Source organism: Ranitomeya imitator, chromosome 1 (assembly GCF_032444005.1).
Source record: "Ranitomeya imitator isolate aRanImi1 chromosome 1, aRanImi1.pri, whole genome shotgun sequence".
NCBI lineage: Eukaryota > Metazoa > Chordata > Amphibia > Anura > Dendrobatidae > Ranitomeya > Ranitomeya imitator.
The window spans coordinates 911033762-911053491 of record NC_091282.1 but is presented as its reverse complement, the minus strand read 5'-3'; the positions used below and the strand labels follow the sequence as shown (position 1 = coordinate 911053491).

The 19730-nt window shown below is 42.0% G+C and overlaps 1 protein-coding gene across 2 annotated transcripts in view; it reads left to right on the top strand.

Annotated features, from left to right (window-relative positions):
• Positions 1-19730, top strand: part of CDKL2 (cyclin dependent kinase like 2) — a 126287-nt gene that overhangs the window by 66130 nt on the left and 40427 nt on the right. For both annotated transcript variants that reach the window (XM_069743504.1, XM_069743503.1), the window contains exons 4-7: positions 4345-4523; positions 4616-4728; positions 5132-5271; positions 9292-9380. In XM_069743504.1, the coding sequence (XP_069599605.1) occupies positions 4345-4523; positions 4616-4728; positions 5132-5271; positions 9292-9380 (521 nt within the window). The remainder of the gene's footprint in view (positions 1-4344; positions 4524-4615; positions 4729-5131; positions 5272-9291; positions 9381-19730) is intronic.

Below are 19730 nucleotides of genomic sequence, written 5' to 3'. Positions count from 1 at the left end.
GCCTAGTTTTCTTCACACAAACTGCTTAGAATTATCACCAAAAAGGTCTATCTTCATCTCATCAGATCAGAGAATCTTATTTCTCATATTCTGGAAGTCCTTAATGTGTTCTTTCAGCAAACTCTATGCAGGCTTTCATATATCTTGCACTGAGGATAGGGCTTCCATCGGGCCAGTCTGCCATAAAGGTCTGACTGGTGGAGGGCTGCAGTCATAGTTGACTTTGCGGAGCTTTCTCCCATCTTCCTACTGCATCTCTGGAGCTCAGCCACAGTGATCTTTAGCTTCTTCTTTACCTCTCTCACCAAGGCTCTTCTCCCATGATTGCTCAGTTTGGCTGGAAGGCCAGGTTTAGGAAGACTTCTGGTGGTCCCAAACTTCTTCCATTTAAGGATTATTGAGGTCACTGTGCTGTTAGGAACCTTGAATACTGCAGAAATTCGGTTGTAACCTTGGCCAGATCTGTGCCTTGCCACAATTCTATCTCTGAGCTCCTTGGCCAGTTCCTTTGACCTCATGATTCGTATTTGGTCTGACATGCACTGTGAGCTGTGAGGTCTTATATAGACAGGTGTGTGCCTTTCAAAATCAAGTGCTATCAGTTTAATTAAACACAGCTGGACTCTAATGAAGGAGTAGAACCATCTCAAGGAGTTTCACAAGGAAATGGATATTATGTGACTTAAATATGAATGTCTGAGCAAAGGTTCTGAATACTTATGATCATGTGATATTTCAGTGTTTCTTTTTTATTACATTTGCAAAAATGTCTACATTTCCGTTTTTTTCAGTCACGATGGGGTGCAGAGTGTACATTAACCCTTTTCTGACTTCGGACAGGATAGTATGTCCGAGGTCAGATCCCCTGCTTTGATGTGGGCTCCGGCGGTAAGCTTGCATCAAAGCCGCGACATATCAGCTGTTTTGAACAGCTGACATGTGTGCGCAATAGCGGCAAGTGGAATCTCAATCCACCCGCCGCTATTAACTAGTTAAATGCCGCTGTGAAACGCTCACAGCGGCATTTAACTACCGCTTCTGGCCGCGCAGCCGAAAATGCGCTCATCGCCGACCCCGTCACATGATCGGCGGTCAGCGATGCGTCAGGATAGTAACCATAGAGGTCCTTGAAACCTCAATGGTTACTGATGCCAGCTTGCCGTGAGTGCCACCCTGTGGTCGTCACTCATAGCAAGCCTGTAATTCAGCTACGTAGCAGCGATCTGATGATCGCTGCTATGTAGCAGAGCCGATCAGGCTATGCCAGCTTCTAGCATCCCATGGAGGCTACTGAAGCATGACAAAAGTAAAAAAAATGTTTAAAAAAAATATTAAATAAATAAGAAAAACATAAAAGTTTAAATCACCCCCTTTTCACCCCATTCAAAATAAAACAATAAAAATAAAATCAAATATACACATATTTGGTATCGCCGCGTTCAGAATTGCCCGTTCTAGCAATAAAAAACGGATTAACCTGATCACTAAACGGCGTAGCAAGAAAAAATTCAAAACGCCAAAATTAAGTTTTTTTTGGTCGCTGCGACATTGCATTAAAATGCAATAACGGGCAATCAAAAGAACGTATCTGCACAAAAATGGTATCATTGAAAACATCAGCTCAGCACACAAAAAAATAAGCCCTCACCTGACCCCAGATCAGACGCTACAGGTATCGGAATTTGGCGCAATTTTTTTTTTTTTAAGCAAAGTTTGGAATTTTGTTTCACCACTTAGCTAAAAAATAACCTAGACATGTTTGGTGTCTATGAACTCGTAATTACCTGGAGAATCACAATATCAGGTCAGTTTTAGCATTTAGTGAATCTAGCAAAAAAGCCAAACAAAAAACACGCATGGGATTGCACTTTTTTTGTAATTTCACCGCACTTGGAATTTTTTTTCCCATTTTCCAGTACACGACATGGTAAAAACAATGACGTCGTTCAAAAGTACAACTCGTCCCGCAAAAAATAAGCCCTCACATGGCCATATTGACTGAAAAATAAAAAGTTATGGCTCTGGGAAGGAGGGGAGTGAAAAACGAACACGGAAAAGTGGTCATGAAGGGGTTAATGAGAAAAAAATGAACTTTTTTGAAATTACCAAATGGCTGCAATGAAACAGAGTGAAAAATTTAAAGGGGTGTGAATACTTTCCGTACCCACTGTAGGTGTTGTTTATCAAATTTATAGGAGAGACTTTCGTTAATTTTTGGTCTATTTGATAGAAATTATTTTTCATAATGGACTAATAAAGATTTCCGTTTTTTGGGCATACAGAGTCCAAGTGCTGAATAATTTTCTTTTGTAGTATAAGGCAGCAAATTCAGAAATAATGCATCTGGTGACTAGGTCTCCACAATTTTAGGTGTCAGCTGCCTCTCTCATATAAAGACATTCCAGGCCTTTTTCTGGAGCCATCTTTATCCTTACTCATGCAGGGGCACCAACCTCCAGAGATGAATCCAGTAACCAAGAACTAAAGCTTATTCCTTTTTATTTTAAGCACAAGATTATAATACTTTATATATTTATTTAACTTTTGTCTGAATCTCCTATCATAAAGATCTGGATTTTTCACCCTGTACATTTAGGTTCAGAAATATTTGGACAATGAAAAAAAGTTTTGGCAATTTAGCTGTTTACCAAAACGTATTCAAGATACCGTTGCATAATCAATATGGGCTTAAAGTGCAGATTCTCAGCTTTAACTTCACAGAGGGGGAGATACCAAAAAAAATCCGGGGGAGAAATTGGTCTAGGTGAGAGGTATACAAATTGCTCACCATTTGGGTTTGGAGGTGTTTAACCCACAACTGAGGATCATGGTATGACAGCTGCTGCAGTACGCTCACTTCGGGAGATTCTGCCATGTAGAACAATTGGTAGGAGAGTAGAAGTAGCGATCTGTGCTACTATGCTAGATTCAAGAAATCCGGAGGACGTCATGAGGGATTACTCCATGTGGTTTATTCTAATAATAATAATAATAATTTTATTTATATAGCGCCAACATATTCCACAGCACTTTACATTATAGAGGGGACTTGTACAGACAATAGACATTACAGCATAACAATAAACACAGATCAAACCAAGAGGAATGAAGGCCCTGCTCGCAAGCTTACAAACTATGAGAAAAACAATATTGTGGTTTTCCTGATGCATTAAGAATAAACCATATGGTCTAATCGCTCATCACATCCTCCAGATTTCTTGAATCTAGCACAGCAGTGCAGACTACTCCTCCTATCCTACTATCCTATTATCTTACTATCAATTATAGCTTTCATTTGAGGGTATTCACATCCTATTTGGAGTAAGAGAATTACCGCTCTTTAAAATTTAGCTGACTCTTTTCCAAGGGACCAAAAGTAATTGGACAATTATCTCAAAACCTCTTTAACTGGCTGCATAGGCTATTCCCTCATTAATCCATCATCAGTTAAGCAGGCAGACAGGTCTGGAGCTGATTACAGGTGTAGCATTTACATTTAGAAGAGGTATCTGTGAACTCACAGCTCACAACCAGACATGTCAGGAGTGTCCAAATCAACAGTTTGGTACACGCTGAAAAAATAAACAGCGCACTGGTGAGCTTCGGAACTTAAAAAGGTCTGAAGATCAACAGCAGACAACATCCACCCAAAGTGTTGATTGATGATGTGACTGATGACAGAAGCAGCCGGATGAATTCTGAAGTATACAGTGCTATACTTTCTGCTCAGATTTAACCAAATGCAGCAAGACTGATTGGACAGTACAGATGGACAATGATGACACAAAACATACAGCAAAACCCACCTAGGAGATTTTTAAGGGAAAGAAGTGGAATATTCTGCAATGGCCAAGTCAATCACTAGATCTCAACCCCATCAAGCATGCATTTTACATGCTTACTACAAAACGTAAGGCAGAAAGACCAAGAAACAAGCAGCAACTGAAGTCAGATGCAGTAAAGATTTGGCAAAGCAACACAAAGGAGGAAACCAAACATTTAGTCACGTCAATGGCTTCCATACTCCAGCAAGCCATTGCCTGCAAAGGATTTATTAAAAGTGAACATTTTATTTATGATAAAGTTAATTTGTCCAATTACTTTTGAGCCCCTGAAATTAGGAAACTTTGTAGAAAAATAGTTGCAATTTCTAAATATGTCACAGGGTATTTTTCTTCAACCACTTTAATTAACCATGAAAGTCTACATCTCAATTGCTTCTCAGTTGTTTCATTTCAAATAAAAAATAGTGGCATGCAGAGCACAAATCACAAAGATTCAATCAATGTCCAAATACTTGTGGACCTAACTGTATAATTTCCTTTTATTTAATGCAACTTCTAGATTATTCATAGAGACATAAAACCGGAGAATATATTGGTGTCCCACTCAGGAGTGGTAAAACTATGTGATTTTGGATTTGCACGGACCCTGGCCGCTCCAGGAGAAGTATATACAGATTATGTGGCCACCAGATGGTACAGAGCACCTGAGCTTTTGGTTGGAGATATCAAGTATGGCAAGTAAGACCTTCTAACTATGAACTACAATTAAATATTTAGCAGTATGTCTTGTCTTCAAGGGAGGATAAATGCTGTGATCTTTTTTTCTTCAGGGCTGTTGATGTGTGGGCTATTGGCTGTTTGGTAACCGAAATGCTTACTGGAGAACCACTTTTTCCTGGAGACTCTGATATTGACCAGTTATACCACATAGTGAAATGCCAAGGTAACATTATTTTAACAGATTTCTGTAAAAAAAAACGTAAAAAATCTAATAATATTGTCAATGATTAATATTATTGAACAAATTAAAAAGTAACATCATGCATGACAGTCAGGCAAATGTCACAATATAGTCTTCTGGCATATATTGAGCTAACAGATATCTTGGACTAGCATTAGAGCCAAAGCTAAAGATCCAAGATTGGTGTGAACAGAGCCATTATATATTATATTGCACTCTGGTGATTCATTAAACCTCTTGCTCTTTTGGCTTTGTACAATACAATGTGCAACCGAAGTCCTTTAACGTCCCAAATACTGGCATTTGGCAGCTAATTAATAAAGGTGTTAATAAATAAGTAACAAAATAATGAACTATCTTCATAAGTAATAATTATCTGTTATAGGAAATCTGACTCCACGCCTGCAGGAGCTATTCTACAAGAATCCACTATTTGCTGGTGTGACTTTACCAGAGATAAAGGAAGTTGAACCTCTTGAAAAGAGATATCCGAAACTCTCTCCTGTTATATTAGATTTAGCCAAGGTATTCTATGACATCAATAAGTTCAGCATAACATCATATTTGGGTTTTATAAGGGCTGGCTGAAAGATATTAGGGTTTAACACTGCTACTTCACTATATTTACCAAGTATATAAATCAGTGGTGGACAATCAAATTTTAATGAATAAATCTTGGAATAATAATAAGTTACACAATTGAATGTGTTAAAAAAAATGTTTCTGTGCTGAGATAATCTTGTGAACATGGCACTGCTCCTGGTCAGGGGAGATAACATAAGTCACTTGTGATTTAGAAACACACGGCACTCAAAGATCCTAGTTGGTGGTGCACAAGTCAGGTTTTCGGCCCGTCAAATTGTAATCACAAAAAACTTGGCACTTGTTGTATTGAAGACAAAGTTGAACATTCCTTTTATTGTGCATCCAGTTCAAAGATTAGTTATTGAACGTTTTTGGGGCTGATTATAAGACCTTCATCAGAATAATCTTTAACAAAACTGGAGTAGTGAGCACGATATGAGGGCCTAAAAGAGGCCTGCGTATTGGTACGACTGTAACCCTGCGCTTAGTAACCCGATGTTTACCCTGGTTACCCGGGGACTTTGGCATCGTTGGTCGCTGGAGAGCTGTCGGTGTGACAGCTCCCCAGCGACCACACAACGACTAAACAGCAACGCTGCAGCGATCGGCATCGTTGTCTATATCGCTGCAGCATCACTTAATGTGACGGTACCTTAACAGTGCAGCGCTGAGCTTAGAGACTTAATCGCAGTTCACTATGAGAAATTTCTCACAGAGAACTGTGGTGAACTCTCTGAGCTAAGCGATACAGAGTGAGACTTTAAATAAATAAATAATTTTTAAAAATTACATTGATTCCCCTGTTTTTTTTTTTTTTTATAACCAGCCAGGCTCCCATCACTTCCGTTAGCCTACACCTGCTAATGCTAATAACAGTGACAGCAGGAGCGACTGATGGGAGTATTCATCACCCACTGCCTGTCCTATAAGCAAAAAATCCAGCATGGGTTCCCCTGTATTTTAACCAGCCAGACAAAATTCTCAGCTGTCATCTTCAGCAAGACTGGATAGAAAACAATAGAGGGGTCCCACGCATTTTTTTAAATTATTTAAATAAATACATTTAAAAAATGTCACGGGGTTCACCCTACGTTTGACAACTAGCCATGCTAAAGCTGACAGCTGCAGACTAGTATTCTCAGGCTCCTCAGGGGCCATGGATATTGCCCCCCAGCCTAAAAATAGCAGCCGGCAGCCACTCAGAAAAGGTGCATCTATTAGATGTGCCAATTCTGGCGCTTTACCAGGCTGTTCACACTTGCCGTGTAGCAGTGGCAAGTGGGGTTCATATCTGTGGGGTTGATGTCACCTTTGTATTGTCCGGTGACATCAAGCCCATGGCTTAGTAATGGAGAGGTGTTAACAAGACGCCAGGCTACTTTCACACTAGCATTTTTTTCAATACGTCGCAATGCGTCGTTTAGGGGAAAAAACGCATCCTGCAAAGTTGTCTGCAGGATGCGTTTTTGCCCCATAGACTAACATTAGTGATGCATTGCGATGCATTGACACACGTCGCAACCGTCGTGCGACGGTTGCGCCGTGTTGTGGCGGGCCGCCGGGAGCAAAAAACGTTACATGTAACGTTTTTGCTGCCGACGGTCCGCTTTTTCCGACCGCCCCCACCTCCTCGCACCTCACAATGGGGCAGCAGATGCGCTGGAAAAATGCATCCACTGCCCCCATTGTGCGGCGCTTTCGCTGCTTGCGTCGGTGCGCCGCAACATCGCATAGCGACGTGCGGTGCACGATGCAAGTGTGAAAGTAGCCTTACCATTACTAATCCTATTATTATATTGTAAATAAGCACACAAGCAGAATAAAGCCTTTTAATTGAAATAATGACACAGACTCCTTTAATGATTCTAAATTAAAAAATACTCACTGATGTCAATGGAGAGTGATTGCAAGCTGAACACAACAGTTAAAAGGATAATACTGACACTTTGAGCTCTAATCTCTGAACAGCGTGACTGGGGTACTGGCATTACAGCAAAGCTGACAGTACTAGAAGAGAAAAATAATTGATAGAAGGGTTTTTAATGTGAGACAGCTAAACTCAGCTGTGCTTCCCCTTCCCCCATACTGACCCATGCAGAAGGTTACACTAGGAGATCAAACTGTCATACATTTCACACACTGAGAAAGCGGCTTTAAACTATGGTGGGGGTGTGATCTACGTTTCTTTGAGTGTTTCTACCTCCTTATGATTGGCCATACAGTGAGAAGAGCTACCTGCAGTCAGTGTGTAACAGGGTGGCACGGGGTGATAGTCGTGGGCGAGTTCACTAAGCAACAGTCAATGAGCTCCCCTGCGCCATGCCGGCTCCGCATTCATGAGTTCCACAAATCACTTCAAAGATGAGGTCTTTTTCCAACATCTTAACTCTACTAGACAGCAGCGTATTCATCTCACAGACAGCACAGTTCAAACACAGAGACTTTTTATCTTCATTCTTCACATCAGCAGCACAGTTCACACAGGGCAATGTTTCCTGTACTTTCTCTTCCTCTGGCATATGGGCAGACTCTAGTATCTCTGTCATTTCTTTCTCTTTACTCTCGACATTCATGGCCATACCTCTAGCCAGACTCTGTCCTGTCTGTGCTTTCCTTTCCTCTGCCATCCGGGCAGCATCTTTGGACAGTTTGTGTCCCATCTGTACCTTCAGCATCACCAGCTCCCTGTCCGGTTCCAATAGGTAAAGGTGCCGGGAATGCCATCTCAGCTTCACCCGCCCCGGTCGTAGAGCCCGGATCCTTCTTGGGGATGGTCCTGTTCAGCTGGTGCTTGACTGCACTATTCTTCAGCCGGGGGGGGGGGGGGGGGGGGCCCTTACTGCCATCTGCAGACTTATCTCACACAGCCTGTAACTGACTCACTGAATGCGTTCTGCCCCTTGGGCAGACTGCCTGGGTGTCTGACAGAACCAGGAAGTGTCTATCCTATATCTCCCTGCTCTGTGCTGCTCTGCTCTGCCCCTCCCATCTACTTAACTCCTTGCTGCCTGTGCCTAAACTAATACTCATATTTATCCTATTCTCTATCGTGCCCCCTCTATTCAAATCCTCCTATGGTCCTATACTGTCCCTAAGCTTGCAAGCTTACACTTAGCATATAACAAAAGCATCACATTACAATACATGACCCTCATTAACATTAGCGAATTGCATATTACATTAGCATTAGTGAACAATACATGAATAACACGTGACACATGTGCTCAGTGTTCAGGAGGGAGGAAGCACACGAGGGTCACTGCCACCTCCTTATAAGTGAAAACTGTTTAACATCTATTTGGACCTAACAAATTAATTGCTAATATCTCCACAACAAAGAGGCACAATTTAAAACAATATAAACAATAAACGTTTTAATACGCTCTGCAGCTATTACATTGTGATTTCAGTTTAACAGGAAAAATTTGGTTAATGGTCATTTTAATTGAGCTATAGGCATGTGTTAATTATTGTCTCTCACTCATTATGGATTTCTGATTTGTCTAAAAAAAGCTCGACAATAAAAAAAAAAAAAAAAGAAAAATTGAGGTTGGCAATCCAGATCTATATCATTTAAATTTGCACTGCTCAAGCACAGTAGAGAGCAATCTATGTCAGTTTGCCATTGGCCTTGATGGTTGCCCACTCAAGGTATGCCCTGCAAGTGTAAAGAAGGACATAGATTTGCATGGCTCCTAATATGGTGTACATTTAAGTAGTAAATCTCAGTACAAACAGGGCCCCACAAATGTGTCCTCTTTCATGCTGTTCTACATATACCGTATGTGTAATTCTTGCAAAACGTCTCAAAATAGTCCGCATTTCACAATGTGCTATTTAAACTTTCTACAAATTACCATCTTATTACATGTGTGAAATAATGGTTAATTATTCTCCTTAGACAATTAGCAGTGAGCTTTTCTGTTTATTTTAAACATTATCATTGTACATCTTTTCCAGCACTGTTTACAAATTGATCCAGACAAGAGGCCGTCATGTATGACTTTGCTGCAACATGACCTATTCAAGAAGGATGGCTTCTCTGAGAGGTGGGTGATATGCTAATTATTGGTGATTTCTGCCTCTTTGAAAATTAAAAATGTCTGACTAATGTTCTGGGGTCCATATGGATTGATATGGAGATTGAGAGAACACAAACAGGTTGGAAGATGTATTTAAATACTTGGCCCCGCCATAAAGCACCGAGCAGTGGGACTTCATTTGAGTCTTTCTCTGCTGACAGGGTCCCTTTAATGGGACAGAGTTCTAAAGAGAACTCCCAAATATAAAAATTGATGCCCACTTGGATAAATAACTAATATGTCAAAAAAACAGTACCAAATTCATTTTTGTGTTTTATTTCAGAAAATCTCCAAATTAAACAGATGTCTATAGTGGAATGGGGTAGGATTCCCCAATATGTTTGCCATAGTTACAGAAGTTATCCTCTTTCCAAATGCAAATGTATTGCATTTTTTGGTACTCAGGACCACCGTTTATTAGTGTGTGGAGGTTTGGCATGTCTGTGACTTAAAGCATAATCACTGTTTCAATTTTCATTTCATGAATCGATTGTACACATGAAAACAAGCAACTTTGTAATATATCTTATCAGAAAAATGTTCTTCTTTCTGTGCCATAATTGATCAGTCATTATCAAAATTCTCAATTCTGAGGTAACATATGTTTTCAGTGAAGACAGATTATTACATTACTGAGATAGCTGAATAATATTATAAGTAGATGTGAGGAAGGAGGAGCTAGACAATGCTCCTCCCCTCCTCCTATCCAGATAGGAGATGAGAGCAGCTACTGATAAGATTCTATCTCAGTTATTGAAAGGTCTGTCTTAATAATGACTGATCAATTATGGCCGAGAAAGAAGAACATTGTTCTGATAAGATATATTTCAAACTTGCTTTTTTTAATGTGTAGTATTGATTTATGAAATAAAAATTAAAATGACGGTTACGCTTTAACCTCTTCCCAACATTGGACGTATCCATACGTTATGGTTGGCTGGTACTTAGGCTACGTTCACACTAGCGTTGTGCGCCGCTGCGTTGGCGACGCAACGCACAACGCACACAAAAACGCGGCAAAACGCACGCAAAAACGCTGCGTTTTGCGACGCATGCGTCGTTTTTTGCCGAAAATCGGACGCAAGAAAAATGCAACTTGTTGTGTTTTCTTGGTCCAACGCTTGCTGCAAAAAAGACGCATGCGTCGCACAACGCAACTAACAAAAACGCATGCGTCCCCCATGTTAAGTATAGGGGCGCATGACGCGTGCGTCGCCGCTGCGTCGCCCGACGCTAACCCGACGCACACTAGCATAACGCTAGAGTGAACGTTACCTTACTGACCAATCATGTATGGACACGTCATGGTGATTTTGTGCGAACAGATGCTGTGCCGAAATTCGGCTCTGGGTGTCAGGTGATTCTGACATTTGACACCCAACACTCCTGCACCGCTCCTAGCACTTTAATACTGACTGCGCTCAATATCGATAGCAGTATTTAGCAGGCACGCTGAGGGAGGGAGCCTCCACTGCTCTCTGATCGGCGCCCCCATGACGTCATCACAAGGGGCCGATTGTTGTCATGACGACATCCGGGCCACCAGAGCTAGCAAACTTGCTAGACTATGCTCAGAGCATGATGTAGCAAGCTTGTCTGTCAGTGCAGCGCTGACAGTTTACAAAGCATAGCAAAGCTCCTGATTTGCTATGATTTATAAACGATCAGATTGCAAAAAGTAAAAGTCCCATAGTGGGTCAAAGTAAAAATAAAAGTGAAAAAAAGTTCAAATAAAAAAATATATATATATAAAAAAAAAAAAAAAAAATCACAAAATAAAATGTATGAAAAATAAATAAACAAAAACAGTACACAAGTTGGTATTGCCGCATCCGGAACAACCCGACCTATAAAACGGTCTGACTAGTAAACCCCTTTAGTGAACACCGCCAAAAAATAAAAAATGAGGCAAAAAACGATGCTTTATCATCATACTGTCGAACTGAAAGTGAACTAAAACGTGATTAAAAACGTCTTCTGGTCCTGCAAAAATAAGCATGCCACTATACAGCTCCATCAGTGGCAAAATAGAAAACTTATAGCTCAGAATAAAGCAATGCAAAATAATTATTTTTTCTATAAAATAGTTTTTATTGTGTGAAAGCGCCAAAATATAACAAAAACTATATAAATGTGGTATCACTGTAATCATACTGACCAGAAGAATAAAGCTGCCTTATCAATTTTACCACACGCAGGACGACATAAAAAAGACCCCCACAAAAATTCTTGAATTGCTGGGTTTTGTTCATTCTGCCTCCCAATGATTGGAATAGAAAGCAATCAAAAAATGTTGTGTCCAAAAATGGTGCCATTAAAATGTCAACTTGTCCCGCAATAAAACAAGCCATCACATGACTGTGTAGGCCAAAATATGGAAAAATTATAGCTTTCAAAATATGGCAACCAGAAAAGCGTCTTTTAATATGTGACAGCATAAAAACCCAATATAAATCTGGTATCTTGGTAATTACACCGACCTGAAGAATAAAGTCATCTAATCACTTATATCACACAAGAAATGGCATAAAAAATAAATAAAACCAATTCTTCACCTGCTGTTGATTTGTTCATTCTGCCTCCCAAAGAGCGCAGTAAGGCTCGACGCACATTTATCTTGCGCCCTCACTGAGCGCTTACATCAGGGTTTCTGTGTAAATCTCTCAAACACATGATTCAGATGGAACCTCTGGTGGAAGATTCCCTATAGTAAGGCAAATTAAGTCACTGCGGATATTGTCTGGCCTGTGATCCGGCGGTATCTGTTTTGTTTAGGCATGCATAAAAACACGGTCCACCACAGTTTTGTGCACTTCTGAAAAAAGTAAACTACCGTTCAAAAGTTTAGGGTCACACAAACAATGTTGTGTTTTCCATGAAAAATCATACTTTTATTAATCAAATGAGTTGCCAAATGAATTTTAAATTTAGTTCAGACATTGACAAAGTTCGAAAAAAGATTTTTATTTGAAATAATAATTTTCTCCTTCAAACTTTGCTTTCGCCAAAGAATTCTCCCTTTACAGCAATTCAAGTATTGCAGACCTTTGGCATTCTAGCAGTTAATTTGCTGAGGTAATCTGGAGAAATTTCATCCCATGCTTCCAGAAGCCCCTCCCACAAGTTGGTTTGGCTTGAGGGGCACTTTTTGCATACCATATGGTCAAGCTGCTCCAACAACAGCTCAATGGGGTTGAGATCTGGTGACTGTGCTGGCCACTCCATTACAGATAGAATACCAGCTGTCTACTTCTTCCTTAAATAGTTCTTGCATAATTTGGAGGTGTGCTTTGGGTCATTGTCCTGTTGATGGATGAAATTGGCTCTAATCAAGCGCTGTCCTCAGGGTATGGCACGGTGTTGCAAAATGGAGCGATAGCAACCCCACACCATCACATTACCTCCACCATGCTTGACAGATGGCGTCAGGCACTTTTCCAGATTCTTTTTAGTTGTTCTGCGTCTCACAAATGTTCTTCTGTGTGATCCAAACACCTCAAACTTGCTGTCTAATGTCTGTGTTCTTTTGCCCAGATTAATCTTTTCCTTTTATTAACCAGTCTCAGATATGGCTTTTTCTTTGCCACTCTGCCTTGAAGGCCAGCATCCCGGAGTCGCCTCTTCACTGTAGACGCTAACACTGGCGTTTTGCATGTACTGTTTAATGAAGCTGCCAGTTGAGGACTTGTAAGGCGTTGATTTCTCAAACTACAGACTCTAATGTACTTGTCTTGTTGCTCAGTTGTACATCAGGGCCTCACACTTCTCTTTCTACTCTGGTTAGAGCATGTTTGTGCTCTCCTCTGAAGGGAATAGTACACACCATTGTAGGAAATCTTCATTTTCTTGGCAATTTCACGCATGGAACAGCCTTCATTTCTAAGAACAAGAATGGACTGTCGAGTTTCACATGAAAGTTCTTTTTTTCTGGCCATTTTGAGAGATTAATGGAACCACCAATTGTTATGCTCCAGATTCTCAACTAGCTCAAAGGAAGGTCAGGTTTATAGATTCTCTAATCAGCCAAACTGTTTTCAGCTGTGCTAACATACTTGCACAAGGGTTTTCAAGGGTATTCTAACCATCCATTAGCCGTCTTACACAGTTAGCAAACACAAAGTACCATAAGAACACTGGAGTGATGGTTGTTGGAAATGGGCCTCTATACACCTATGAAGATATTGCATTACAAACCATATTTTTGCAGCTAGAATAGTCATTTACCACATTAACAATGTATAAAATGTATTTCTGAATCATTTAATGTTAGCTTCATTGGAAAAAACTGCTTTTCTTTCAAAAATAAGGAAATTTCTAAGTGAACCTAAACTTTTGGTTTGAACGGTAGTGTACATCGCTGAACAGAGGTAACACTGTTGCCTCATTATAGTGAATGGATCCTGCGGTGGCTACATCTGAATCATGCCACATGGAGATTTAGATGGAAACACTAAACTAAGCGCTCATCGTAGAGCACAGGTTAAATGCGATTCCAAACGTTATGTAAAATGTTCCCAATAAAAGCTTCAACTCAATCCACAAAAAAAGTCCCCACTGAGGTCCGTCATCTGTCAATGGAAATATAGTGGGCTTCCATGTTAATGGTAGCACCCCCCACCCCCAAAAGAATTTGAGCAAATCCAAATGCCCTTCACCTTTTTGAGCCCCACAGTGTGCCTAAACCACATTTAGCATCTACATGTTTGGCATTTCTGTAGCGATAAGAGCCTGCCTAATTTACGGGTGCGTGTCTCTAGAAGCATGAGCTGAGCACAATGTACGTACGGGTTGCTACAACATACTGGTCACCACAATGGCAATTTGCAATTTTCACTCAACAACATCCACTGCTGCTTGTTTATGGAGTCAAAATCGTCATTACACCTGTGGATAAATTCCCAAAGGGGTATAAATGGGGTCATTGAGGGTGGATTCTGCTCTTTTAACACTTAGAGACTCCGTATATGGAGTCTGCAAACTATTCTAGGAAAATTTATGCTCCAGGAGGCAAATAGTGCTCCATCCCTCCCATGTGGCTGAGCAGTACTGTACAGCTATATTGTCATGCTGGGTCACAGATAAGTAAGTGCACAATAACAAGAGGGGAGTGGAGACCCCTAGGCAGATCTAAGATCACCCTGTCTGCCTTAAACATTCATATATAGGTTCTGTACCTATTTATGAGCAGGAATCTAATCCCTGCCTGACTCTAGTGATAGGCCCTACATGGGGAGGGGACGGGGTGTGCACTAGTCATTCCCCCACTAAAACTAAAGACAGAGAGGGAAGACGGATGGGGAGAAAACACTGAGCTTGAGAAGACAACAGAGATGTCACGTCAGCAATACTCCAAGAGTCCTCAGGGAAAGACACTAACCATCTTCTTGAACACGCAACAAGACTGAAGCAAGAATGAGCTAACACCAGCTCCATGCTGCAGCAATTGAATGTATTTAAGCCTTCAGCACCGGTGTGTGATTAGCAGCAGAAGGTGGATGTAACTATAGGGTCCTAGAGGGAGAAGGATATCACTCCATAACAGAGATGCAAAAATCAAGAAGGTGCATGAGCTAAACGCAAAGACCTTCTACAGCTGGATCCAGGATGACTGTGTCACCCCTGACACACTCGTGACACATATATAGGGTATTTCTACATTCAGTAGAAATTGTGGTATACATTTTTGTGTCATTTTTACCCATTTCCCAGTGTGAAAAATGTAAAATCTGAGGCTAAAACAACATTTTCGTGGTTAAGATATAATTCATTTTTTCTTCAATGTCTAATGGTATACAATTATGTGTCTCACTTGTGGTGTCAATATGATTACTGCACCCGTAGATAAATTCATTGAGAGGTGTAGTTTGTAAATTGTTGTCTCTTATGGAAGGTTCTGCTGATCTAGCACCTCAGGAATTCTGGCAATGTGACATGGCACCCTCAAACCAGTCCAGCAAAACCTTAATCCAATATGGCGTTTCTTCCCTTCTTAGCTTTGCACGGTGCCTCAAAAGTAGTTTTCAGCCACCTATGGGGTATCGGCGTACTCAAGAGAAATTGCACAACAAATTTTGGGGTCTATTTTCTCCTGTTACATTGTGAAAACAAAAAATTGGGGCTAAAATAACATTTTTGTGGGAAAATTTTTATTTTTTATTTTTATTACGTTAACTTCTGTGAAGCACCTGCGGAATTCAAAGTGCTCAACACACATCTAGGTAAGTTTCCTGAGGGGTCTAATTTCCTAAATGGTGTCACTTTTAGGGGGTTTCCACTGTTTAGGCTCATCAGGGGCTCTCCAAATGCGACATGGCGTATGTTAATTATTACACCAAATTTTGCTTTCAAAAAGTCAAATGGCGCTCCTCTTCCAGTAGTACTGACATTTCTCCTGTTACCCTTATAAAATTGCTACATTTAGGGCTAAAAAAACATTTTTGTGGGAGAAATGTGATTTTTTTGTTTGTTTTCATGACTCAATGTTTTAAACTGCTGAGAAGCACCAGGGAGTTAAAAGTGCTCGCCACAAATCTAGGTACCTTCCTTGAGGGGTCCAGTTTAAAACATTGGGTCACTTGTGGGGGGTTTCCACAATTTAGGCTTATCAGGGACTCTCCAAACTTGAACGGCGCGCCTTCCTTTCTGGGCCCTGCCATATGCCCAAACAGTAGTTTTCCCCCACATAAGGTATCTATGTGCTTTGGAGAAATTGTACAACATATTTTTAGGTCCATTTTTTTCCTGTTGCCCTTGTGAAAATAAAAAAATGAAGGTCTAAATTAAAATTTTTGTTTAAAAAAGCACAATATTCATTTTTTCCGTCCACATTGCATTAATTCCTGTGAAGCACCTGAAGCACATTTTTAATGTGTTTTTGTGTACTTTGTGGGATGCGGTTTTTAGAATGGTGTCACTTTTGGGCATTTTCTGTCATCAGGGCTGACGTTAGGGGCAGGCAGACCAGGCAGCTGCCTAGGGCCCCCACTCCTCCAGGGGCCCCCAGCCAGTGGCATGCCACTAATGGCAGCACACCACGCGGCCACTATGGGGCCCGTAAGTAAGATGGGCCCGGCACCACCCCTCCCCTGCATTCAACTTATCGGCATCATACATGTCGATATAGCTGAAAGCAGTGATGAAGAAGAGAGGGTCAAATGACGCTCCCTCTCCCATCACTCTGCCTCTGACTCAGCATGTGCCAGCAATGGAGCTGAGATGCTCTGCAGAATGCAGAAGCCAGAGCAGAGGAAAATGTGGAGAGGTAAGCATTGTGTGTGTGTATATGCATTATAGTGTGTGTGTGTCTGCTGCACAATACTGTGTATGTGAGGGGCTGCATTATACTAAGTATGTGGTGGGATGCATTTTACTTTGTATGTGGGGGCTGCATTATACTGTGTGTGGGGGGCTGCACTATACTGTGTGTGTGGGGACTGCATTATACTGTGAGTGGAGGGGGCTGCATTATACTGTGTGTGGGGGCCACACTGTACTGTGTGTTTGTGAGTGGGTGAATTATACTGTGTGATGGGGGCTGCACTATACTCTGTGTGATGGGGGCTGCACTATACTATGTGTGAGGGCTGCATTATACTTTGTGTGAGGGTCTCCATTATACTTTGAGAGGGGGGACTGCAATATACTATGTATGTGGGGGTTGCATTATGCTATGAGTGGAGGGGGCTGCATTATACTGTGTGTGTGAGGCTGCATTATACTGTGTGTGGGGGCTGCACTATACTGTTTGTGTTTGTGGGGGCTGAATTATACTGTGTGGGGGGCTGCATTATACTGTGTGTGGGGGCTGCACTATACTGTTTGTGTTTGTGGGGAGCTGTTATGATTAGGCAATTCAGTACCACAGTGAACATAGAGGTCAGCGCACATACAGTGACCTGGCAATAACCCAAAAAACAAGAACGAGCTCTGAGACGTGGGAACTCTGTTGACCGCAATCCCTAATCCTATCCAACAACACTAGAGGCAGCCGTGGATTGCGCCTAACGCTACCTATGCAACTCGGCACAGCCTGAGAAACTAGCTAGCCTGAAGATAGAAAATAAGCCTACCTTGCCTCAGAGAAATACCCCAAAGGAAAAGGCAGCCCCCCACATATAATGACTGTGAGTAAGATGAAAAGACAAACGTAGAGATGAAATAGATTTAGCAAAGTGAGGCCCGACTTTCTGAACAGAGCGAGGATAGGAAAGGTAACTTTGCGGTCAACACAAAACCCTAAAAACCACGCATAGGGGGCAAAAAGACCCTCCGTACTGAACGAACGGCACGGAGGTACACCCTCTGCGTCCCAGAGCTTCCAGCAAACAAATAGATAAGCTGGACAGAAGAAAAGCAAACAAAATAGCAAAGGAAAACTTAGCTATGCAGAGCAGCAGGCCACAGGAACGATCCAGGAGGAAAACAAGTCCAATACTGGAACATTGACAGGAAGCCAGGATCAAAGCACTAGGTGGAGTTAAGTAGACCTCACCACATCACCTGAGGGAGGAAACTCAGAAGCCGCAGTACCACTTCCCTCCACCAACGGAAGCTTACAGAGAGAATCAGCCGAAGTAACACTTGTGACCACAGGAGGGAGCTCTGCCACAGAATTCACAACAGTACCCCCCCCCCCTTGAGGAGGGGTCACCGAACCCTCACCAGAGCGCCCAGGCTGACCAGGATGAGCCACATGAAAGGCACAAACAAGATCGGGAGCATGGACATCAGAGGCAAAGACCCAGGAATTATCTTCCTGAGCATAACCCTTCCACTTAACCAGATACTGGAGTTTCCGTCTTGAAACACGAGAATCCAAAATCTTCTCCACAATATACTCCAACTCCCCCTCCACCAAAACCGGGGCAGGAGGGTCAACAGAAGGAACCATAGGTACCACGTATCTCCGCAACAATGACCTATGGAATACGTTATGTATGGAAAAAGAATCTGGAAGGGTCAGACGAAAAGACACAGGATTAAGAACCTCAGAAATCCTATACGGACCAATGAAATGAGGTTTAAACTTAGGAGAGGAAACCTTCATAGGAATATGACGAGAAGATAACCAAACCAGATCCCCAACACGAAGTCGGGGACCCACACAGCGTCTGCGATTAGCAAAACGTTGAGCCTTCTCCTGGGACAAGGTCAAATTGTCCACTACCTGAGTCCAAATCTGCTGCAACCTGTCCACCACAGTATCCACACCAGGACAGTCCGAAGACTCAACCTGTCCTGACGAGAAACGAGGATGGAACCCAGAGTTGCAGAAAAATGGCGAAACCAAGGTAGCCGAGCTAGCCCGATTATTAAGGGCGAACTCAGCCAAAGGCAAAAAGGACACCCAGTCATCCTGATCAGCAGAAACAAAACATCTCAGATATGTTTCCAAGGTCTGATTGGTTCGTTCGGTCTGGCCATTAGTCTGAGGATGGAAAGCCGAGGAAAAAGACAAATCAATGCCCATCCTACCACAAAAGGCTCGCCAAAACCTCGAAACAAACTGGGAACCTCTGTCAGAAACGATATTCTCTGGAATGCCATGTAAACGAACCACATGCTGGAAGAACAATGGCACCAAATCAGAGGAGGAAGGCAATTTAGACAAGGGTACCAAATGGACCATCTTAGAAAAGCGATCACAGACCACCCAAATGACTGACATCTTTTGAGAAACGGAAAGATCTGAAATAAAATCCATAGAGATATGTGTCCAAGGCCTCTTCGGGACTGGCAAGGGCAAAAGCAACCCACTGGCACGAGAACAGCAGGGCTTAGCCCGAGCACAAATCCCACAGGACTGCACAAAAGTACGCACATCCCGCGACAGAGATGGCCACCAAAAGGATCTAGCCACTAACTCTCTGGTACCAAAGATTCCAGGATGACCAGCCAAGACCGAACAATGAACCTCAGAGATAACTTTATTCGTCCACCTATCAGGGACAAACAGTTTCTCCGCTGGACAACGATCAGGTTTATTAGCCTGAAATTTTTGCAGCACTCGCCGCAAATCAGGGGAGATGGCAGACACAATTACTCCCTCTTTGAGGATACCCGCCGGCTCAGATACACCTGGAGAGTCGGGCACAAAACTCCTAGACAGAGCATCCGCCTTCACATTTTTAGAGCCCGGAAGGTATGAAATCACAAAGTCAAAACGGGCAAAAAACAACGACCAACGAGCTTGTCTAGGATTCAACCGCTTGGCGGACTCAAGATAAGTCAAGTTCTTATGATCAGTCAAGACCACCATGCGATGCTTAGCTCCTTCAAGCCAATGACGCCACTCCTCGAATGCCCACTTCATGGCCA